The sequence below is a fragment of the Hypanus sabinus genome, chromosome 15 (genome assembly GCF_030144855.1).
Source record: "Hypanus sabinus isolate sHypSab1 chromosome 15, sHypSab1.hap1, whole genome shotgun sequence".
Classification (NCBI taxonomy): Eukaryota; Metazoa; Chordata; class Chondrichthyes; order Myliobatiformes; family Dasyatidae; genus Hypanus; species Hypanus sabinus.
The window spans coordinates 53,688,812-53,713,458 of NC_082720.1; the positions used below are offsets into that span (position 1 = coordinate 53,688,812).

Below are 24,647 nucleotides of genomic sequence, written 5' to 3' on the forward strand. Positions count from 1 at the left end.
TTTCTGGAGCAAAACCATGGCACACTCAAGCAAACAAGCACTGATTAGTGTTGGCAGGGATAGTGAAGGACATTGTATGCATGGACTAAGTGAAGAGATGCTGAACTTGATGACCTGTTAACATCAAACTAGAATTTTACTGACCCCTGAGAGACAGAGGAAGAACTAAAATTAATGGGAATCTAGAAGATGTATTTAAATTATTCCAAGAAGCAGGAACATAGATAAGGAAAAACACATGTGTCTGACAACTCAGATCCAGTCTTACAGGGATTCCATCTAGTTGAAGATAAGGTTTAAGTAAGTACTGGATGTATCTAATATAATCAATTTGAGAAAGTTGAAGACCTCAGGAATTCAAAACACTGTGGATGCTTCTGGCCACACTTAAGCATAATATTAGGACCTCTATATCACAGCCTGTGGAGAAACATCATGACCATAAGATATAGGAGCAAATTAGGCCATTTTGCCCCTTTGAATCTGCTCCACCATTTCACCATGGCTGATCTATTTCCTTCTCAGCCCCAGTCTCATACCTTCTCCCGTAACCCTTCATGCCCTGACTAATGAAGAATCTATCAACCTCTGCCTTAAATATACTCAATGACCTGGCCTCCACAGCCACCTGTGGCTATGAATTCCATAAACTCGCCAGTCTCTGGCTAAAGGCATTCCTCTTCATCTCCCTTCTAAATGGATGTCCCTCTAATCTAAGTCTGTGCCCTTTGGTCCTAGATTCTCCCACGATAGGAAACATTCACTCTATTGAGGCCTTCCAACATTCAATAGGTTTCAGTGAGATTCCCCCCCCGGCCCCACATTCTTCTGAATTCCAGTGAGTGCAGACCCAGAACCATCAATTGGCTCTCATATAGTAACCCTTTCGTTCGTAAAATCTTTCTCCTGAACCTCCTGAACACTCTCCAATGTCAGCACAATTTTTCTTAGATAAGGAGCCCAAATCTGCTCACAATACTCCCAGTGAGACCTTATCAAGCACTTTGCAGCATTGGAGATAACTTGTCACACTGTATACAGGAGGAAGACATGCAGCTGATTAATTGTATTTTGACGTCCCTTTGCAAAGCAGAGATGTTAACAACTAGAAAACCAAAAGGTTCAGCTATTATCTATAGTCTGGTGTTTTGTAATAATTTGTATAGTCCATATTTTATGATTTTAATCACTGATTACAAATCCCACACAGTATTCTGATGAATCCGGGATAATGTGAGGTAACCCCAGCCAGTGCACAGGGATGGATGGATGCACTGAGTTTATAACCAGTTGGTGAGTCTCAATGTGACCCACTAGTGCTGGGTGAGATTGCATCTTTGTTGAAATACATAGACAGTTGCTATTATGCCCCTGTATGTTGATAAGGTCACATCTCATCGAGTATACAGCATAAACACACTAATTATAGATACACAGGAGACTGGATTTGGGACACTTAAACCCTGACTTCAATTCCCTCTAGTGCAGGGGCTCCCAACCTTAAAGCCACTGATCCCTACCATTAATCAAGGGGTCTGTGGACCCAAGCTGGGAACCCTGCAGTAGTTGCATAACATTAAAAATAAAAGTACTACTGTGACAAGGTGGAACGTTGCTGAACTGTGAGGGTTTCAGCATATTTGCCTGCGCAGGGTGGTGCTGGAAGAGTTTTTCCAGCTATGATCCTCTTATCACAAACAAGAGCAAATCTGCAGATGCTGGAAATCAAAGCAATGCACACAAAATGCTGGAGGAACTCAGCAGGCCAGGCAGTGTCTATGGAAAAGAGCAGTTAACATTTCAGACTGAGACCCTTTTCAGGACTGATGGATCCTCTTATCAGGATCCTCTTATGCCACGTTCCTGTTTGTCAATTCCAGCCACTTCTTCCACATGCTGGGAAGTCTTGCCAACATATTGCAGCCAGCAGTTGCTGTTGATTAATCTGCTGGTACCCAAAATGCTGGCTCCTGCTTCTCTGTGTTATACTTGGAACAAAGGCGAAGAGGTTAATTTTTATCCTTTTGGCAGTTTTATTTACTTCTTGCAAGCCTGCTAAGCCAGCACATGACTGCCAACCACAAGCTTAACAAATCAAAGACCAATGATCAGGCAGAAACACCAGGATAATCCCCACTGAACATTGAGCCACCTTATCCCAATATTTCATACAGAAAAAAGTGTTAGACTAAATCTGGAGGTATTGATATATAAAGAATGGTATGTTTTGGACTACCAGTGGGTAGCCCATTCTAACAGCCACTTGGAACTATTTGGCAAGTCTGCATAGGCAAAGTCCGAATGACCTCATTTTGTATCGCATCACAAGCGCTGCTACATTGACATGGAGCAGTGGAAAATGGTATTTGCATGAATGTAGATTATATAATGTTAAAAACAGACTGTAGAGGAGGTACTATCACAACTTTTAAAAAGTTTCTGAACAAGCACGTGAACTGCCAAAGCTTGGAAAGCTTCAGACTAAGTGCTGGTAAATGTGATTAATGTAGATGGGTACGTGATGGTGGGGAAAATTGCCTGCTTCTCTGTTATGATTCTGACATCTCAATTTAGTACAAACGAAAAATAAACTTTGACTCAAGCTGAAATTATAAAAATACATTTCTATTTGCAAAGTACCTAACAATATAACAATTGCAGAATGCAATTTACCTAAGAAATACACAAACCTGTTCTTGCCCTCAGACTGAATCAGAATGAGAATCAGGTTTAATATCACTGGCATATGTTGTGAAATCTGTTGACTTTGTGGCAGCTGCACATTGCAATACATAATAGAAAAAAACTATGAATTGCAGTAAGTATATATGTATATTAAATAGTTAAATTAAAAAAGTGGTGCAAGAATAGAAATAAAAAAGTGTGGGGTAGTGCAATACGACTGAGTCTTTTAAGAGACGCCTGGATGGGTACATGGAGCTTAGAAAATTAGAGAGCTATGGGTAACCCTAGGTAATTTCTAAAGTAAGTACATGTTCGGCACAGCATTGTGGGCCGAAGGACCTGTATTGTGCTGTAGGTTTTCTATGTTTCTATATAATAAGCCAACTGGAGTAGAGGCTGTACTTGGTCTGGTATTGGAAAATGAACCTGGTCAGGTGTCAGATCTCTCAGTGGGAGGCCATTTTGGAGGTAATGATCACAATTCTATCTCCTTTTCCATGGTACTGGAGAGGGATAGGGGCAGACAATTTTGGGAAGACATTTAATTGGGGTAGTTGGAAATATGATGTTATTAGGCAAGATGGGGGCATGAGAAGGCCTTGGCGAATAGGGTAAAGGAAAACCCCAAGGCATTCTTCAATTACGTGAAGAACAAAAGGATGACAGGAGTTAATGTAGGACCGATTAGAGATAAAGATGGGAAGATGTGCCTGGAGGCTGTGGAAGTGAGCGAGGTCCTCAATGAATACTTCTCTTCAGTATTCACCAATGAGAGGGAACTTAATGATGGTGAAGACAATATGAGTGAAGTTGATGTTCTGGAGCATGTTGATATTAAGGGAGAGGAGGTGTTGGAGTTAAAATACATTAGGATGGGTAAGTTTCCGGGGCTTGATGGAATATTCCCCAGGCTGCTCCACGAGGCAAGGGAAGAGATTGTTGAGCCTCTGGCTAGGATCCTTATGTCCTCATTGTCCACAGGAACGGTATCAGAGGACTGGAGGGAGGCGAATGTTGTCCCCTTGTTCAAAAAAGGTAGTAGGGATAGTCCAGGTAATTATAGACCAGAGAGCCTTACGTCTGTGGTGGGAAAGCTGTTGGAAAAGATTCTTAGAGATAGGATCTATGGGCATTTAGAGAATCTTGGACTGATCAGGGTCAGTCGGCATGGCTTTGTGAAGGGCAGATTGTGTCTAACAAGCCTGATAGAGTTCTTTGAGGAGGTGACCAGGCATATAGATGAGGGTAGTGTAGGGGATGTGATCTACATGGATTTTAGTAAGGCATTTGACAAGGTTCCACACGGTAGGCTTATTCAGAAAGTCAGAAGGCATGGGATCCAGGGAAGTTTGGCCAGGTGGATTCAGAATTGGCAAGCCTGCAGAAAGCAGAGGGTCATTGGTGGACGGAGTACATTCGGATTGGAGGATTGTGACTAGCGATGTCCAACAAGGATCGGTTCTGGGACCTCTACTTTTCGTGATTTTTATTAAGGACCTGGATGTTGGGTTAGAAGGGTGGTTTAGCAAGTTTGCAGATGACACAAATGTTGGTGGTGTTGTGGATAGTGTAGAGGATTGTCGAAGATTGCAGAGAGACATTGATAGGATGCAAAAGTGGGCTGAGAAATGGCAGATGGAGTTCAACCCGGAGAAGTGTGAGGTGGTACACTTTGGAAGGACAAACTCCAAGGCAGAGTACAAAGTAAACGGCAGGATACTTGGGAGTATGGAGAAGCAGAGGGATCTGGGGTACATGTCCACAGATCCCTGAAAGTTGCCTCACAGGTAGATAGGGTAGTTAAGAAAGCTTATGGGGTGTTAGGTTTCATAAGTCGAGGGATAGAGTTTAAGAGTCGCGAGGTAATGATGCAGCTCCATAAAACTCTGGTTAGGCCACACTTGGAGTACTGTGACCAGTTCTGGTTGCTTCACTGTAGGAAGGATGTGGAAGCATTGGAGATTTACAGAGGAGATTTACCAGGATGCTGCCTGGTTTAGAGGGTATACATTATGATCAGAGATTAAGTGAGCTAGGGCTTTACTCTTTGGAGAGAAGGAGGATGAGAGGAGACATGATAGAGCTATACAAGATATTAAAAGGAATAGATAGAGTGGACAGCCAGTGCCTCTTCCCCAGGGCACCACTGCTCAATACAAAAGGACATGGCTTTAAGGTAAGGGGTGGGAAGTTCAAGGGAGATATTAGAGGAAAGTTTTTTACTCAGAGAGTAGTTGGTGCATGGAATGCACTGCCTGAGTCAGTGGTGGAGACAGATACACTAGTGAAATTTAAGAGACAGGTATATGGAGGAATTTAAGGTGGGGGAGTTATATGGGAGGCAGGGTTTGAGGGTCGGCACAACATTGTGGGCCAAAGGGCTGTGCTGTACGATTCTATATTCTATGTTCTAACTTGGGAACATAAATTGGGAGCAGCTTTTCTCAGGGAAATACATGGAGAAATGTAGCAAATGTTAAGGGAATATTTACATGGCATTCTGCATAGGTATGTTCCATTGAGGCAGGGAAAGGATGGTAGGGTAAAAGAATCATGGTGTACAAAGGATGTAGAAAACCTAGTTAAGAAGAAATGAAAAGTTTATGAAAGGTTCAGGAAACTAGGTATTGTTAGAACACTAGAAAATTACAAGAGCATCAGGAAGGAGCTGAAGAATAAAATTTGGAGAGACATAATCTTATTAGGGATAGTCAGCATGGCTTTGTCAAGGGCAGGTCATGTCTTATGAACCTGATTGAATTCTTTGAGGATGTAACAAAACACATTGATGAAGGTAAAGCAGTGAATGTAGTGTATATGGATTTCAGTAAGGCATTTGATAGGGTTCCTCATGTGAGGCTTATTCAGGAAGTAACATGGCATGGGATCCAAGGAGAAATTGCTTTGTGGATCCAGAATTGGCTTGCCCACAGATGCTGAAGGGTGGTTGCAGATGGTTCGTTTTCTGCACGGTGGATGGTGACCTGTGGTGTTCCGCAAGGATTTGTTCTGGGACCCCTCCTCCAATGGAGCTGGAAGGTGGGATTTTACATGATCCATTACTGGCCCTTCAAGGCATTTCATGATTGTGGAGGTCAGTGCTACTGGACGCTAATTGTCTAGACCAGTTACCGTCGCTCTCTTCGGCACCAGAGTGATGGTGGCTGCCTTGAAGCCTGCAGTGTCAGTAGCAGATACATACAGTACGCAGAAACAAAAGCTGCATGGGCAAAGGATGTAACAACATTTGTCAGTATGGAGGTGAATTAATGGAGGAAGTGACAGTAAAGGGATACAGTGACTTGGCAGAGGAAAGAAGGGACATGGCGGCAAGTTGGATAAGTTTATAGAACTGCAAATGTATGCAAATGGAAACAATTGGCAAGACAGGTAAAGGATAAAAGGAGAATGTAGGCAAAGGATGGGGAAGAAGTGGAAGGGGATGGGAATGTTGCCCTTTTGGTTTTGTTAATTTTTCAACCTTAAAAAGTAATAGAGTAGCTACTTGACCAAACCAATGCCACTGTTCGAGACCAAGCACAGGGAGTTATACTGTATGACGTACCCTCTCATCCAATCCAATAATATTGTTCAAGAGGTCAAAGAAACCTATTAGTAACTTGCAAAACATACAATCTTGGGGCAGTGAAACTAAAATTAGTGATATTAAATGTACTTATGCGGATTTAAGTGAAGTTAAGCAGATTAAAGTGATTTCAAATGTAATTAAGTGGTCAACAAAAGATACTACATCCGACAGTCCCCAGCTCTCAAACTAACCAGAATAAGGCATGAACAAGAGAAAATCAGCAGGTGCTGGAAATCCAAAGCAACACACACAATGCAGGCCAGGCAGCATCTATGGAAAAAAGTGCAGTCGACATTTTGAGCCGAAACCCTTTGGCAGGGCTCAATAAAGCAAGGAAACATAACTTATTCTTTGCTCTTACCACAGCCCCATCCACGCGAATTAACTCACAGTGCAGATAGAGAGCAGATGCATGGCTGATACAGGTAAGATGGATGTGGGCTGGAAGTTCAATGAAGAGTTCCATAGAGCAGCATAAACTCAAACAATGCACGCATAGTTCAGGAGTACACACTGAGCTGGTTTATATTGCAACTTTGATCAATCCATAGAAAATAAAATAATCGTTTCAAATTATAGGTTTATAGAGCAATTTGTCTTTAATTTTTAATAACTGCAGCAAAATTTTACTGTGTGATAAGTAAATAGTGGTGTATATTCAATTTAAATAGAGGCCTTTGATTCATATAGAGCAGGGGTTCTCAGCCTTTTAATGGTCTGTGGACCCTTTATCTAGAGTATATGCCGAATGTTTAATGAGGGGAGGTGGGTCTGGAGATAATAAGCTACAGCACATTCATGTAATTTTTGCAACACAGAGAAGCACACTGGATTTTTATACATTTGTTTTACTTGAGCAGTCAGAAGTTGGCTTGGATTGCGGCGAACAGGGAAGCATTAGAAGCGCAAATGCAAAAATAATGTCGGCAATAAACTTCATACTGTGCAGATAAAGAGCGGGGGTTTCGTTTCCCATTTTGGTTGTGTCCCTGGAGCAGAGACGGGCCGGCGTGCAGCTCATCCAGCGGGAGGATGACCCAGCGGCGGTGATTGACAGGTCTAGCGTTGCCGCGCAGCATTGTGGGACAGCCAGACGCTGCCCACTCGTAGTGGAGCTGCTGTTTCTACAAAGGAGACATATTGTTACTGTGTCATTGTAAGTGATTGACATTGTTTCTGCACTTCATTTGTTTGTAATCATGGCCAACGTGTCATCTTTATACCATCTCCCGGCGCCTTGGGCTTTAGTTTACAATGGTTTAAAAGAAACCCAGGAGATTTGTAGGTGGCTGGTATTGGAGGCCTGGCCGATGTATGTTGAAGGCTGGACGGTTTTTTTAAGCAGTTGGAGCTCTGTAACTGGTCGTTGTTAAACACATACTTTGGAAAAAAATGCAACTTTGCTTCACCTGATTTTCGCAGGGATCTGGAGCAGCGAAGTTATTGCTGTTCCTGTTGTAAGGAAATGCAGCCTGATTTACGGACTGCTTAAAAAAACGGATGTTTTCAATAACCCACCAGGCAAACCCGGAAATTGCCAGTCGATGTCCCCTCGATGCTTTAATGTTATAACCCGCAGCACATGCATTGTGCAGCGTCCGAACCCCATGAACAAAATGCAGGGTGAACATTATTGCAGCAATATGCAGCATCACCTTACAAATGCAAACTGAATTCGGCTGTAAATGTTTTATACAGAGGCATGAGCTGGTTGCCGCATTTAATAGACAGGGTGATTTTTCCTCCTGCAAAGCTGGACGCTGACACGCGTACGGTCACTGCAGTATATTGCTGATTTGATGCAGTTTACCCACCTTGGTGTGATTTAACCTGCATTGTCACATTGCTCGTGTCAACGTCTAAATCGATTTAACGTGATCGTTTACTTTATTGATATTTTGTTATTGTGGATGTAATTGATTTCCTTATTGCTATTTTCAACATTGCATGCTGTATCGACTTTAAGAGCAAGATGATTCTCGGCCTGTTATGAAGCCACATTCCGGGAGGCTGTGGTGTAGTTGTTACTTAGCAACAGACGTAAAAGTTGCTTCTAAGCCTGAGAAGCGTTTTGAGTCAAAGGGTGGAAAATTGCATAAATCTGATCCTACAGTTCCTCGCAGATACGGTGCGTTTACACTCTAATCATCTGCTGCCACCTCCATACGTGAGGCCTTTAGATTCTTTTGGTGGGTGTGCACAAGAGTTTTAAATCTTGGACTTGTCACAATCTGTCTGGGCGTAGCCACGGTTATTGGAATCAGCGAGTATCGAATTCCTCTGCAGATCGGAGAATACGAGTATTTGGATATTAAGTCAACTGCAAGGTGTATAGTAGCGTTAGTTCGTGTTTTATTAAAACATATACTTATTGTTACTTATCGCATAAGGTTGTCTCCCTTATTGCCAGTAGTGCTTTTTGTCCTGGGCCATTTTCATTATGTGGTTTCAGGGTGCTTCTGTTTCTGGTTCATTACACAATAAGATTAGCTGTAACCCGTTCATTTTCTCCGTGTTGTCTTTTACAAAATCATCATTTATTGATTGTTCCAAAGTATATACGTAACAAAATACTTGAGGAAAAGCAAAAGTTTGCAACAATATGAAATTAGCCAGAGGGTGTAGCAGAACTTTCTACAAATCATATACATTCCTTGCCCTATTATTTACAATAAATATGGTTATAATTATTAGTTTCCTTTGTAAGACTTGCTGCATGAAGAATGAGTAAAGTAGTTTACAATAAGATTGTTACTATGAGTCCTGATGAAGGATCTCGGCCAGACACGTTGACTGTTTACTGGCTTCCATAGATGCTGCCTGGCCTGCTGGGTTCCTCCAGCATTTTGTGTGTTTTGCTTTGGATTTCCAGCATCTGCAGGTTTTCTCAAGTTTACGATAAGATTGCTGAATTCAGTTGCTTTCAGGAGAACATAATGTTTTAATTGATTTTTGCAAAAAAATCTTATAACCATCTGGTAACTCTAAACTTGTAGGCCACCTTGGGATTGCATGACTAAATCTTAAATGTTTGTGACAAAATGGTAACTCCAAACTGATGCGAGGATAGAGAAAGCAAGTAGCGTGTTTGTGAATTGACATCAATTCTCATTGATTTAATCTGTGGAATTATAAGATCATTATTGTTTCAATTATAGACATTTTTTATGATAACGAGATTATTTTTGAAGATTTTTCTGAGTTTTGTTGCTAAACTCAGTTGCTATTATAAGAATACTAAAAAGTGTATCAGACTAATCGCAACCCTCCCACTGTTCACCGTTCTTGGCTTGTGAACAGAAAGCCCCGTATGTACTAGTATTGCCCCTTTGGCTGATATTAAGTAACAAAGTAGAATTCAGGCAGCCTGACTGTCAAAGTCTGCTGGGTTAGAGTACAAATAGCCAACTAGCTAGTTGACCTACCTGTTTCCTTATTTTGAACGATTCCAGGTTAATATAAAATAAATTGTTTTTGCAGCATTTTAAACTGAGTTGTTGTGTAACTTCCTCTCATGATGCACTTGGAATCTTATGCAAATATGTTTTCCTTCAATTAGAATACAACTGACTCAAGATTCACTTTCAATGCTTATGAAATTTTAAAGTTTGGCTAATTACTATGAGAATAAGTATGATGCACAGTGTGCTTTCTGTACTATTCATTAATTTTTGGGAAATTACAGCACAAAAAAAGCTGAAACAATATGGCTACTGATATTTAAAACAGTACCCAATTTAGTCTATCCATGGAGCTAAAGGCTGTGCATAGTCTAAGCATGTTCAACTGTGCTAAAAGTAACTGGTTAAAAGTAAATTTTTTTGAAGTGCTGAAATATGTAAGTCGTATCTAAGTTAAGGAGAGATAACTGAATTCATAGAACATTGAATGAAAGATCGTATATCACAGGATTTACATCACTGAGGGCATTCCACAGAGCTTTGTGTTCACATGGTAACATAAAGGGCTTCACACTTAGTGTATTATTTCTGAAGTTCTTCAGTTGTTTTTAATTATTCGTTAAAATCAGCTTTCAAGCTGTCTGCAAGATAAGTAACATTGGTGGTGTTGCAAGCGAAAAATGGCTGAACTCTTTAATATTAAGTTGCGCAGAGGAACTGTTGATCTCCATTGAATTGTAATATCATTTTGCATTTTTAAAGACATCTCTGAAATCCGTGAAGGGAAAAATAATCGCTGCTGGAGGCACTTAATGTGTCAGGCAGCATCTGTAGAGGGGAAGGAACAGTCAGTGTTTTAGGTCAAAAAGCTTTATCTGGATGATGGATGTCGAGATGAACAATCTCTACCCCAAACATCTGTTGTCTATTTTCCTCTACAAATGATGCCTGACCCACTGAGTTGCTTCAGCAGTTGTTTTTTGCTCCCGACTCCAACAGCTGCAGTCAATTGTGTTCTCAGAAGCCCATTATACTGAATTGAAGCGTTGCCTCGGATGAGGCCTTCAGCTCCATAAATGGTGCTAGTCAAATGCTTTGGTCATTGAAGTTTAAATAAAATGGTCAAAACTGAAGTTCGTCATTTTCACAAGGAAAGGCATTGCAAAATAATTGCTCCTGTTTGCAGTTACTGCAATCCACCTAAGTTTCATTTTCAAACTTTAAGTATTTTAATTGGTTTATTATTGTCACATGTACTAAGTACAGTGGAAAAACTGTTTGCATGCCATCCATATAGATCATTACAGAACAGGTGTATGAGGGAAAAGCAGTAACATTGTGTAGAAGTTTATCACTGTTACAGAGAGAGTGCAATGTAGGGAGACAATAAGCGGCAAGGCCACAGGGAGGTAAATTATGAGGTCAAGAGTCCACCTGATTGTGCAAGAGGTTCAGTCAGTTGTATTATAGAAGCTGTTCTTGAGCCCAATGGTATGTGCTTTTAGTCTTTTGTATCTACTATGTGATGGGAGGGGAAGAAGAGAATATCCAAGGAGGGTGGAGTCTTTGACCATGGTTCTGCTTTTCTGAGGCAGTGAGAAGTTTAAAGAGTCCAAGGAAGGGAGATTGGTTTTCGTGATGCACTGAGCTGTGTCCGCAACTCTCTGCAGTTTCTTGCAATCTTGGGTAGTGCAGATGTCATACCAAGCCGCAATGCATCTGAATAGAATGCTTTCTTTGACATATCCATAAAAAATGGTGAGAGTCAATGGAGAACATGCCAAATTTCCTTAACTTCCTGAGGAAGTAGAGGTATTTAAACCCTCAACAAAATAAATAAACTTCAGACCAAAATTGAGGAGCATTTTTTAAGGTGTAATAACACATTTTCAAATCTAACATGTTTTTTTGAGGCAGACAACTTGATTGAGACAGGTTGATATTAATATTGTATCACTTACCTTGGAACCTGGTGTCTCTGGAATGCAAGGGCAGCTGTGTGCTGGTAAACCTAACCTGCAGTAATTTGGTAATTAAATAGGTTGGGCAGAATTACACGGTTGTGCAACACTAAAACAGATATATCTGTGCAGCCAGCATTTATATGTCATTCTAGCCTACTCATCCCTCTGTTTCCTTCTCTCACAACTGCTGATCTGGCTTCTGTTCAAATTCATCCTTGCGTCTTGCCAGTAGTACTGCTGTAGTGTGAGTTAAAGTGAAACCAAGGGACTTTGTTCCTAGATGAGTTCAATGCTTTCCATGTTTGGTTTGAATATCAAACCTTGGAGGAACCTTCACAAACTCCCAGAGCCCCTGATGAACCTGTGAATTCAGTCTCTGAGGCTGACATGAAAGCAGAAGGGTGAACACAGGGAAACATCCAGCCCTGGTGTGGGTATCTGGCCAAGTACGATAGACCTGCGCTGATCAATTGGCTGGAGTGTTCGCCAATATCTTCAACCTCTGGCTTTGCCAGTCTGAGGTACCTACCTTCTTCAAGCAGGCTTCAGTTATTCTGGTGCTTAAGAAGAACGTGGTATCCTGCTTCAATAACTGTCATCCAATAGCACTCACATCCATTGCGATGAAGTACTTCGAGAGGTTGGTGATGAAACATATCAGCTCTTGCCTTAGAAATGTAGCATCTGCTTTAACTTGCCTACCCTTACAACAGGTCAACACCAAATGCCATTTCATTGGCTCTTCACTCAACCCTGGGACATCTAGACAGTGAAGATATATTCATCAGGATGTTCTTCGTTATCTTGGCATTCAGTACAATCAACTCTTCAAATCTAATGAATAAGCTTCAAAACCTTGGCCTCAATACCTCCATGCAACTGGATCCTCTCCTTGATTTCCTCACTTGTAGACCCCAGTCGGTTTGGATTGGCAAAAACATCTCCTCCACAATCTCCACGAGCACAGGGCTGTGTGCTTAGCTTCCTGCACTACTCATTTTATACTTACGTCTGTGAAGCTAAGCACAGCTCCAATGCCTATTTAAGGTTGTTGATGATGCACTGTTGTTGGCCGAGTCAAAAATGGTGATGACTCAACGTGTGGGAGGGAGACTGAAAATCTAGATACAACAACAACCTCTCACTCAATGTCAACAAGGTGAGACCATGACCAAGGATCTGATTATTGACTTCTGGAGAAGGAAACCAGAGGTCCATGAGCCAGTCCTCATTGGGGGATCAGAGTGGAGGGAGTCAGCAACTTTAAATTCCTCAGTGTTATCATTTTGGAGGATCTGACCTGGGTCCAGCATGCAAGTGCCATTATGAAGGAAGCACAGCAGCGCCTCTACTTCTTTAGAAGGTTGCAAAAATTCAGCACAACATGTAAGACTTCAACAAACTTCTATAGATGTGCGGTGGAGAATATATTGACCGATTGCATCATGGCCTAGTATTGAAACACCATTGCCCTTGAACGGAAAGTCCAATAAAATCGTGGATACGGCCAGTCCATCACAGGTAAAGCCCTCCCCGTTATTGTTCAAATCTACCCAGAGCACTGTTGCAGGAAATCAGCATCCATCATCATGGACCCCCACCGATCAGGCCAAGATTTCTTCTCACTGCTGGCTTTGGGAAGAAGATACAGGAATCTCAGGACTCAAAACTGCAGGTTCAGGAATAATTATTACCCCTCAACCATCAGGCTCTTGAACCAGCTAACCAGAGGGGATAACTTTACTCATCCCATCATTTTTTAAATTAAGTTTTTATGAGTTTCTACAATGAGACAAAACAAAAAAAAAGTAAAAAAGAGGTTTATACAGTGCAAAAGAAACATATCAAATGTACAGTTCATAACAATTAAGAAAAAGCACCCATAGTAGAATCATATAAAGTTAGTTACCAATCCACCCTCCCACTATCCAACTCCAAGCCAACCTTATGCTATATAAAAAAAGTTAATCAGAACTTTTATCACCATAAAGCTGTATTTATAAAAAGAAGGAATATTGCCTACTACCTAAACTATAATATGTTTACATATCAAAAAAAAACAAATCTTAGCCTTAAGAAACTGGAAGTAAGGGATTTAAATACAAAAGAAAAAAAAGGAGGGATGCATCCTTAATCTAAATGGAAATTATGAAAATATTCAAGAATAAGTCCCCACACCTTTTGGAACTTTATGACCGAATTAAGAAGTGAATAATGAATCTTTTCAAGGTCGAAGCAGGACATAATGTGTCTGAGCCATTGAGCATGAGTGGGTAGCTCTTCCCATCATTGAATGTTCCCAGAACCTATTGACTCACTTCATCTCATTGCTTATTTATATTTCATGCATGCATACATATCTATATTTAGATCATCTCATAAAACATTGCACCACAGAAACAGGGTATTTTGGCCAGTGTAGTCCATGCCAAGATGGTATTCTGCCTAATCCTATCGACTTGCACCTGAACCATAGCCCTTCATACAATTCCCCTCCAATCTTCTCCCAAACCTACATCCACACTCTGAGTGAAGAAGCTCCCCCTCAGATTCCCCCTAAATATTTCATCTTTCATCCTTAATCTATGACCTCTAGTTCTAGTCTCACCCAATCTCAGTGGAAAAGAAATGCATGCATTTACCCTATCTATACCCCTCATAATTCTGTACCCCTCCAAAAATTCTCCCATCATTCTCATACACTCTATTTAAAATATTCATTAACAGTTACTCGAGGCCTCCAGTGGTTTGGCATTCAATTTTGTATTAAGAAAGAAAGCTTCAATGTGAAACGTGACCTGTATTTAAATGTTCTGACTGCTTCATCATGAGGGAAACATTGGTACTGAGCGCAGCAGCAGCCAGGATGGAGAGGGTTGTATCTGTGGGGACCAGGTTTCAGAAACAACTGCCACTGCCGACAAGAATTACACCTTAATGAGGTCAGCCTCATCTCAGGCAGGCAAACAATGTCATTATGACTGGAAAAATTCCTCCTGCAAGGGTATAATTAGGCCTCATAAAGCAAAGAAAAAACTGCTGGAGGAACTCAGTAATCCAGGCAGCATCCACGGAGAGAGATGGATGGTCCTGATCAAGGCTCATAACCTGAAAATCTGGCAGAGTATAGTCTGTGATCATTGCAGATCTGATATCATCCTTGTAAATTGCTGACATATACACCCGGTGGCCACTTTTATTATGTACACCTGCTTGTTAGTATAAATATCTAATCAGCCAATCATGTGACATCAACTCAATGAATATAAGAACACAGACATGATCAGGAGGTTCGGTTGTTGTTCAGACCAAACCTCAGAATGGGAAAGAAATGTAATTTAAGTGACCTTGACCGTGGAGTGATTGTTGGTACCAAAGGATCAAAGGTTCATTTGTTATCAAAGTATACAACTCTGAAATTCTTCAGTTCTCTGGGTAGCCATGAAACCAAGAAAGAAGAGAAAAGGCAGCACGATCACCAGTCCTCAAATCCCACCTCCTTGTAAAAAAAAAATACAGAAACAGAACAGGCACGTCAACTCTCAAATCCCACCTCCTGCACACAAAAAAATACAGAAACAGAACAGGCACGTCAACCCTCAAATCCCCCCCCCCCCAAAAAAAAACCAAGAGGGTCAGGCAAAAAAAAGCAGAATATAAAAACTGAAAGACTGGGAGAAAAAGAGTCTATAATCCAAAGTTCAAAATCACAATGCAGAAAAAACCTGGACAGCACTCTCCAGGCTCAGCTGCAGGTTCTCCCCTCTCCAGTACAGAGCAGTCGATCAAAAGGCAGGTAGCCGGCATTCATGCTCTACACTCACATCGATGCTTCCATCTCCCTCATTGCTTTAATCGGCAGACAATTAGAGCTTTAATCCGCAAAATGGAGTCAAATATTGGCTTGCACCCCATCCTGCAGCCTGTCCGCTACCAGGGTCGCGTGCGCAGCCTCTGCCTTCTGGAATCCTCTCGGAGACTGCGGAGTGCTGATTTCTCCTAAGCAATCTCCATACAGCAAAACACGGGCTCCAACAATTCCAAAATCACATTCAAGACGAGAAACAAATGTAAAAGACATAAAAGTAGTATAAAAGATGGTTTCATGATCTATCCAGAAGATGTCGACCAAAGGAGCATTGTATGCAGGCACCATCTTGACCAGAAGCAAAACTAGATAGGGTGGTTTGAGTATCTGAGAAACTGCTGATCTCTTAGGGTTTTCACATACCACAATCTCTAGAGTTTACAGAGAATGGTGCAAAAATCTAAAAAAAAACCCAGTTAGTGGCATTTTTGTGGATGAAAGAAAACAGCTTGAAAATGAGAGGACAGGAGAATGGCCATTTAGTTTAAACTGACAGGAAGGTGACAGTAACTTAAATAACTACATTTTACAACAGTGATGTTCAGAAGATCATCTCTGAATGCACAACTCATCAAAGTGTAAAGTGGATGGGGTATGGCAGCCGAAGACCTCATTGAGTTCCACTACTGCACCTAATAAAGTGGCCTCTGAGTATCTCATTATCCCAGTTACATGGTGACCAGGGTTCTACACAGTGTGATGTTTTTTTAACCTAAAATAAAAATTTGCATTACTAATGTCTGGTCAGGACGTTTTAATCAGCATTGATTCTAACAGCAATGAGCAAATACTGGTAATCTGAATTTAACAAGTACAATGTCTTAAAGTTTTCCTCAATTGGATTATAGTGCTTTAGTGTTAACTATTTTTTTCAAATAAGCATTCCCATCAGTGGAAAGATCGAGGGAGCTAGACATACCATCTGTTCATACCATCCATTCATACCACCTCTCTTCTGAACTTAACAATTGAAATTGTTACTCTAATTCAACTTTCATAAACTGTTACTGTGATCCATAATGCTATTATGGTGCAGAGCAGATTGAATTATGTAGAATTGGACTGTATTTTAATTTGCTTTGGGAACTATTTTCTATGAAAATACTGTAAATATTTAACAAAAAACTGAAGGTTTATCAAGTAGGTCACAAGGTCCGCAATTGTCATTCTGCCCCCCCCCCCCCCTCCATGCAGTATTTGGTGCGTTGAGGCAACTTCTGAGATTTTAGATGATAGACTGAATGACGTGACCCATTTATGCTGCAGGTTGTCTCTGCTTTCAACGTGCCTGTCTTTTCCACAGAACCAAAGTGATCCTGGGTTTTTGCTGAGATCCTGACTCTGGTAGGCTCACTTTAAATAATCCACTTACCCATATCTACCCAAGTATGCTTGTGTACTTCATCTGATCCTTCTCCCACACCTCTTACCCACCTCTCCACCTCCCACACATACACACTAACTACTGACATTAAACCCTGTTGGCAATTGGAATCGTCCCTACCTGCAACCATAACACCCTTACTTGGAGCACCCTGATTGGCTGCAAATTGTAACCATTTCAAGTTGCCAATCCAACCTGGTGGCAGATTTAATCACCCTACCTTCTGGCCTCTGATCAAATAGTCATTTCTTTTGTGTGTGTTATTTTGAGCAAACAAAAGGCTTTGGAGGAAGTAGGGAAATATATAAGACAATCATGTTTTAAAGAAAACAAAATTATCTTGATTGATAGGACAGGTATTTTTACAGTGCAAAAAACGAAGTAGGAAAGAGAATAATGCAAATCTTAGTGAAAGGGTATGTATGTAATTTTGTGAGGCTCGTATGTTTTAGAAAAATTGAGTTAGAACTACATTTTTTATATTAGTGAGGTGATGTGGTAAATTACTTCAGTTAAATTTGCTGTTCACTGATGATGGATGAACTATTACAAAAGCAATGAATGAAATGTCAAGTTGAAGGTCCTGAAGTGCACATACAGACATTCAGGAGGTATTAGGTTTTCAGTCACTAAACATGTAAAGATAGTTCTAATACATTCTTTATTTGATATTGTGAGCACAAATTTTTACTTTGGTTAGCTAATTTTGACAGAAGTAATCTCAGTCAGCTCTAGAACAGATAGGATGTAGAATAAGGATCACTCTACTGGGCAAACAATATTTTTCAGCAGTGAATTGAAAGGAGCATTCCCACTGCACTAGTATGATTATCCGAATCAGCAATCTTTTCTGAGCTCTGTGATTAGTGGTTTCTAGATTTAATTATTCATTTCTAGTTCTTAGGAATTGCATTATAACCTCATAAGCTCTGCAGACCTTTGACACCACACCCGTATTCTCATTTCCCTGAATGGTTTTGGCCAAAGCCTGTGCTGTTTCCACCTCTGGTTACTGCTGGACTGCCTTCAGAACTTGGTAATATTGCTTGCCTGTTACCCTCCCCTAGATATTTGCTCCTGAACCCCCTCCAGAAATATTTTATCTACAGCCCTGATGTGCCCAAATTACTCTGCTGGCCGCTGTCTTCCAAATAGATGATCTATACAATACACTATGACTGTAGTTTACATTTGCACCCAGTATGGCAATACAAGCAAGGAAACTTCAGACCCTCTCCTAAGCCAACATCTCTTGCACTGAATCTGTAATTACACTCAGTCAGCTCTGATGGGCAAGTCACATTTTGAGCAAGTGCCTGAATTCAAGACATGATAAGAGACTGTGTTACAGGATGGAGGAAATACTGCAAGGATGTTCTCAAAGCATCCTTGAGAAAATGTACTATCACTATCATTGCTCACGAAACCTTGCCTATGACCAGTCAAAATATAGAACCTTGACACCAAGAACCTTGAGTTCCTTCATTCGAGCAATCCCTCCATCTAATCAGGCAGAGTCTGCTGAACCCTCTTGGGCTTTGTCACCCACTTCCAAACCCATTTGTAGTGTAGTCAACTTTAATTCTGATCGACTACTTAGAGGAAACCTTAGGCAGATGGAAACACTTGTTTCTGTTTCTTCCAAGAAGTTGGTTTTAGTGAGCCCATCACTTTTATCAAGTGAATTCCAACAGCTATAGGAGATCCACACATCGCTGCAGTGGCAGTAAAAGAAAGAGAGTGCTGTTTTATTGCAGGCAAAATTGCTTCAGATGAGTTCTTTAACAAATATAGTATACTTTTGGTTGATGTTGAAAATGTGTGAAGTGTGCAAATGAGTCACTAAATGAATAGGCAAGCATCTGCTGGCATTAGATAAAAGTCACTTTACTTGTTGGTTCAAAAATGAATCCGATGTTGGGGAATCGGGACTGAGTTCAATCTGCTAGCTGGCTGGATTTTCTCAATCTTATGTAAACTATACAGCAGGATTATGAAATACAATATTGTTTGACAACCATATATTCACTGTAAAGTGAAATAGATGAACTGACATTATGTTAATGGACTTTACCTTCCTGATTTGATTACTCATTGCTAACTTTCCATCTCTCATTATTCATAAGCAGGGATTTATCCAAATTTTGAACACCAGTTGATGACCAATATCAAATTGGATAGCCCTCAGTGTCTTCTTGTTTTGAACTCTGGACTCCAACAGATTAAATCTTAAATTCTTGTTGTTGTGCTTATGCCTCATCTCTCCAGGTTTTTGTAACTTGTGAGACCTTTTTGCAAGATCCAGACTTTGCATTCATCCTTGCTGATGGTGCTGTTTTTGAAAATCATTTATTATTTTACAATATTTCAGCCATCTGATTTCAGGCTTAAAATCAGAATTCCCGACTGTTGCACTATTTAAAGGAGGAAAGAAATGAAGGCCCATTTTGAGTTACTTCCCCCATTTCAAGTCATTTCTTCTAGTATAACTGTTTAAAATGGTGGAAATGTAATAACAATAAGCTTGTTGCAGGATTTCTGAACTTTGCAATGTAGTATGTGGCCCAGTGTAACATGTAGTGTTTCTTATCAGTTTGAAACAGGAAATGCCTGTGCTTTTTTTTCACCTTATGTGAGATTCAGTTACAGAGGAAGGATTAGTGGTCCACTGGTTAGCACTGATGACAAGTCCCTTGGGCACTGTAATGTTGAACAGAATATTTTTGTACATTATCCAACTTTTATGAATGCAAAGTTTAAGCTATAAGGCTTTTGTTGTACTTCAGTGTCAGAAATCACTGTTGACTCTGGTTTAATTTTGTTTAGGGTTAGGACTTTGTGATCATCATGTCCAGCAGAAGTGGAAAGAAGAAAACAACCAAGATTTCACGGTCTGCAAAAGCCGGTGTTATTTTCCCTGTTGGGCGAATGTTGCGTTACATAAAGAAAGGCCACCCTAAGTACAGAATTGGTGTTGGTGCTCCAGTGTACATGGCTGCAGTTCTGGAATACTTAACTGGTGAGTCAAAATGATTTTCAAGATTTCAAGAGATTTAAGGCCAAACAGGGTTTTGATTAGTATTTCATAGAGACTGAGCACAATGTAAAATACTTGTGTCTAAATTTCAGTATAGACAAGTGTAATTTTTGTACAAGGTTAGTGTGCAGAATGATTGCTTGGAATTATGTACCGTGCAGTACTTTTTACCCCATCCATTTATAGAAGGATTATTAGATTTTGCTGGAGCATTCTGAGAGTTAAATGTCAAATAGCCAATATACATGTGTTGCTTTGCATTAGAAAACTGACTTCATTAATTTCTTCCTTGCATAAAAATAATAGCTTAATTCAAGTACATTTTTAAAGTGATTAGAATGATGTCACCATGTTGTTAAGGGAGGACTTATGACAGTAAATTTATCCAAATTAAGAATTGCTAAAATATAATGCAATTATATACCTTGGACTCATTCCTGATATTTAAAATTTTAAAGCTAATTTATTCTGGACCGTGCCTTAAGTCCAAAATTAAGTACTGGTTATTCTTAGGATGAAAATTAATTAGTAAGCTTTAAGGTAATAAGCAGTGCAAAACCAGAACTCCCATCAACTTCCCCTTGAAAGTTATCATCACGATTAGGTTTATACCTAATATGAATGTGGTTAATAGGTTGAAGTAACATGGACTTGTTTCAGGTAGTTGATGTAAGTGGATTCTAAATCCAAATGAAGTCTAGCTCTCTCCCTTGTGTTGTAGTGTACAAGCAGATGTATTCCTGTGGGGAAATTATTATGAAACATATTTCTGTGAAAAAGGATGTTTCTAGAAAAGTCATTGGCTCAAGCATTCTACTGCATACTACAATAATTACCTACTTTGTCTGAAATGAGCACAGAGATTTATTTCTAGGTGCTGTATGTGTATGCCAGATTGAAATAGTGAACTGCATTGTCAAGTACAGATGTATTCTGTTTACTGTTGCACATGTATTCCAGCTTTCTATTGTTTTATGTTCTGCATTTCAGGACAAGTTAATTGATAATGATTTTATTGAAATAAAATAACAATTTTTCAGCTGAAATTTTGGAGTTGGCTGGAAACGCTGCAAGAGACAACAAAAAAGGAAGGGTCACTCCGAGGCACATCCTGCTGGCCATCGCAAATGATGAAGAACTGAACCAGGTTTGTAGTGCTCTTTAGCTTAGTTGACATTTTCAGTGGTTCAATTGACAGGATGTTCTAATGGCCTACATTAGGGACAAACAGAAATTCATTCAAATTTAGCCAAATAAAATTAAATTGCCAGTTATTTGCAACCTTAGGAATACTTTTTGTTTTATTCATTGGCATCTTGCAGCAGTTTCCTAGATTAGAAATTGTTCAATTTGTTCCTTGTCTCTTAAATTCTTATAACAAATACTGTAACTCTTCAGCTTTGATAGCATCTATTCCTTTGGCATGGTGATGCAAAGCTTAGTGCCGTTGCTTCACAGCTCTGGACCTGGGTTTGATTCTAAGCTAAGGTGCTGTCTGTTTACACATTCTCTCTGTGATGTTACGAGTTTACTCTTACCATTCCAGTTTACTCCAGCATATTCTCAAGAGATGTAGATAGGTTCATTGGTCATGGTCGATTTCTCTTTAATGTAAGTTAATACCAGAAAGAATAATTGGTGAGTTGATAGGAAGGTGAGAGAGAAAGCTAATTGTAGGTTTAAGGGGAAATAAGTAAAGGGAATGGGGCTTACAAGATTGCTCTGAGAGGCCCAGTGAGCCAAATTGCCTCCTTTGTTGTAAGAAAATATCATGGCATGATTTCTTATAGTATGTCTGATAGCCACAACGGCCATATTTGTGTTGTGAATGCTTTCCATTTCTAAGTGTTCACTCACCTAATTTTGTGGAAATTTCAATTATATGCTAGAATCAAGAAGGTAAAATGGAAGAATGTAGCTTTAGTCATAATAAGCTTGTCCTGTCAGTCCTTAGTTTTCTATGTAAGACTGATGGGTATCCCTATCTATTCTTTCACTATTGCCTCAAGACTTAGCTTTCTTAGTCTGTTGGTCTGTTTAGTTTTAGTACCCTCTATCATGTCTGTGGTGTGTAGATACTACTTGATTCAATCCTTGAACAGGTGCATTCTGGGAACACAACAATCTTCAATTGCAAATGCAGAAGTTATTTTGGACGCAAGAGTTTCTCATTGGTGTTTTTGACTTGATCTCATTTTAATAGTTGGTGAAATCATGATGTATCAAAGTTGTTCAAAATAGAATCAAACTTTTAACTTTTAGCCCCCTTTCTCTAGCTGCTCAAAGGAGTAACCATAGCCAGTGGAGGTGTCCTACCAAACATTCATCCAGAACTGTTGTCTAAGAAGCGAGGGTCCAAAGGAAAACTTGAAGCCATCATCACCCCACCCCCAGTAAAAAAAGCAAAGTCCTCACAATCTACAAAGAAATCTGGCGGAAAGAAAGGCAAAAAGGGCGCAGGGAAAGGTGCTAAGGTAAAATTGTTAATTCCGATTTTATGAAATGTTTTGCAATGTAGAAGAACTTCGTTTTGAGAAGATTCTGATTAAAAATGGATAAAACCATTTTACCTAATTTGCTTAGATGTGCAATGATGTTTATATTGTGTTGACATTTTAACATTATTATTGTGTAGAATTTTGTATAAGTTGATTGATAGCTCAAAATGTTTGTCTTGATTTACTTTTGTAAGTGGAGATACTTAACTAACATCCAGAGAGATTGATAGATTTACTTTTCCATCTAGAGTAACCATCCACTGTTGAAGGTGATAAATTCTGCTTGCTTATGATTCTGGTGTCCTCATTCTTAAGTTAATTGAAAGTGAGAAATTTCAGTTACAATGGTGCTAGAAAGCTTGTGAACCCTATATATCTATTTGGAATCAGGTGCTCCAATCAATAAGTTGAGATTGGCGGAGTGGGTTGTTGAGGTGCCCTGCTCTATTTAAAAAAAAAGAAGTCAGGTTACTGACTTCTCAAGAAAGTTCTCTTCTCAAGAAAGATCCTTTTATGTGCTCTGTGCCTCAATCAAAACAACTTTCAGAAGATCTTAGAAGAGGAATTGTAGCGATGCATAAAGCTGGAAAAGGCTACAAAAGCATTTCTAAAGACCTGAGTGATTATCAGACTTTAGTAAGGGAAATTGTGTACAAATGGAAGAAACAGTACTATTGCTACTCTCCCTTGAACTGAGCATCCTACAAAGATCACACCAAGAGCACAACGTGCAATGCTGAAGGAGGTGAAAAAGAACCCAAGGATAACAGCAAAAGACCTGCAGAAATCTCTCGAACTTGCTAAAGTCTCTGTTCATGTGTCCATGATAAGAAAAACACTGAACAGGAATGGTGTTCGTGGATGGACACCTCAGAGGAAGCCACTGCTCCCAAAATAAAAACATTGCTGCACATTTCAAGTTTGCAAAATACCACATGGATATTTTGCAACACTTCTGGGACAGTGTTCTGTGGACAGATGAGACAAAAGTTTGGAGGAAAAAGGGCACTGCACACGAGTACCAGAACTTCAACCAACTGGAAAGCATGCTGGAAGGAGCATCATGCTTTGCTTCCTCAGGCCTGGACAGCTTGTATTGTTGAGGGATCAATGAATTCAAAATTGTATCAAGACAATTTAAAGGAGAATGTTAGGGTAGCAGTCCATCACCTGAAGCTTAATAGAAGTTGGATAATGCACCAAGACAATGACCAAATAGACAAGAGTAAATGAACAACAGAATGGTTTAAAAAGAAGAAAATTCATGTTTTGGAATGGCCGAGTCAAAGTCCTGATTTTAATCCCATACAAATGTTGTGGAAGGACCTCAAGCAGGCAGTTCATGCAAGGAAGTCCACCAACATCCAGAGTTGAAGCAACTTTTTTTTAAGGAGGAATGGCCTAAAATTCAGAATGTAGAATTAACAGAAAATTAAATGATCAGTTCTTTGAATTTTAGCGGTCAGACAGAGATTTTAAGGAAGAAATCATTATCTGAGCTCTTTTTAATAAAGTAAAAGAACTTTTTTTTTTCACCACAGAAGAAGCAAACAGAAGTCAGCAAAGCAGCATCAGCAGATAGCACGACCGAGGGCAATCCTGGAGACACATTCACTATTCTCTCCACCAAAAGCCTCTTTCTTGGACAAAAGGTACAAGTATTGCTATTCAGGAGCTGCAGTTTTGGTGATTTTATGCAATCCCATCTTATTCACACATGGTACTAGCAGTAATATATAATAAATCAGCAATTCTAGCTCAAAAATTTGACTTTGGAAAATTGTAGCCAAAGAAATTATCCTTTTTGTCTGGAATTACCTACAAAATACCCAAATAACATTTTTGCTGATTCGTGTATTTTCCCTTCATTTCACTGATTGTACACAGTTTTGAAAGACTTCAAAGACGTTAACCATTTGAGAGAAAACAAATCTATAAAACATTTCAGTTACCCTTGAAATTTTTTAAAGTTGTAATTCAAGGACCTTTCAAGAATTTGTGAAAAGATGTTTCTAAAACTTGATCAAGAGAAGATGTCTGACAATACAGATATAGATATTGTTGAGCAAAGGGGAATATTCACTCCATTTTGCCATGTTGGCTTATAAATTGCACTATCCAAATAGTTCCATTCCTCCATTCCCGAACTCTTTCCCCAAGAAAACTGTAAATGATTTTTCATTCAAATTTTGAACTGATTTCCCAATGAAAGTTACTGTTG

At 39.7% G+C, this 24,647-nt stretch overlaps 1 protein-coding gene across 3 annotated transcripts in view; it reads left to right on the plus strand.

The window, feature by feature from the left end:
* Positions 1-7,342: 7,342 nt before the first annotated feature.
* Positions 7,343-24,647, plus strand: part of LOC132405534 (core histone macro-H2A.1) — a 35,454-nt gene continuing 18,149 nt past the window's right edge. For 2 of the 3 annotated variants that reach the window (XM_059990418.1, XM_059990420.1), the window contains exons 1-6: positions 7,362-7,430; positions 16,811-16,851; positions 19,718-19,910; positions 20,969-21,075; positions 22,205-22,402; positions 23,968-24,078. In XM_059990418.1, the coding sequence (XP_059846401.1) occupies positions 19,739-19,910; positions 20,969-21,075; positions 22,205-22,402; positions 23,968-24,078 (588 nt within the window). In that variant the 5' untranslated portion in view covers positions 7,362-7,430; positions 16,811-16,851; positions 19,718-19,738. Of the gene's footprint in view, positions 7,431-16,810; positions 16,852-19,717; positions 19,911-20,968; positions 21,076-22,204; positions 22,403-23,967; positions 24,079-24,647 lie in introns of all 3 variants that reach the window. The other variant, XM_059990419.1, reaches the window with a different exon arrangement.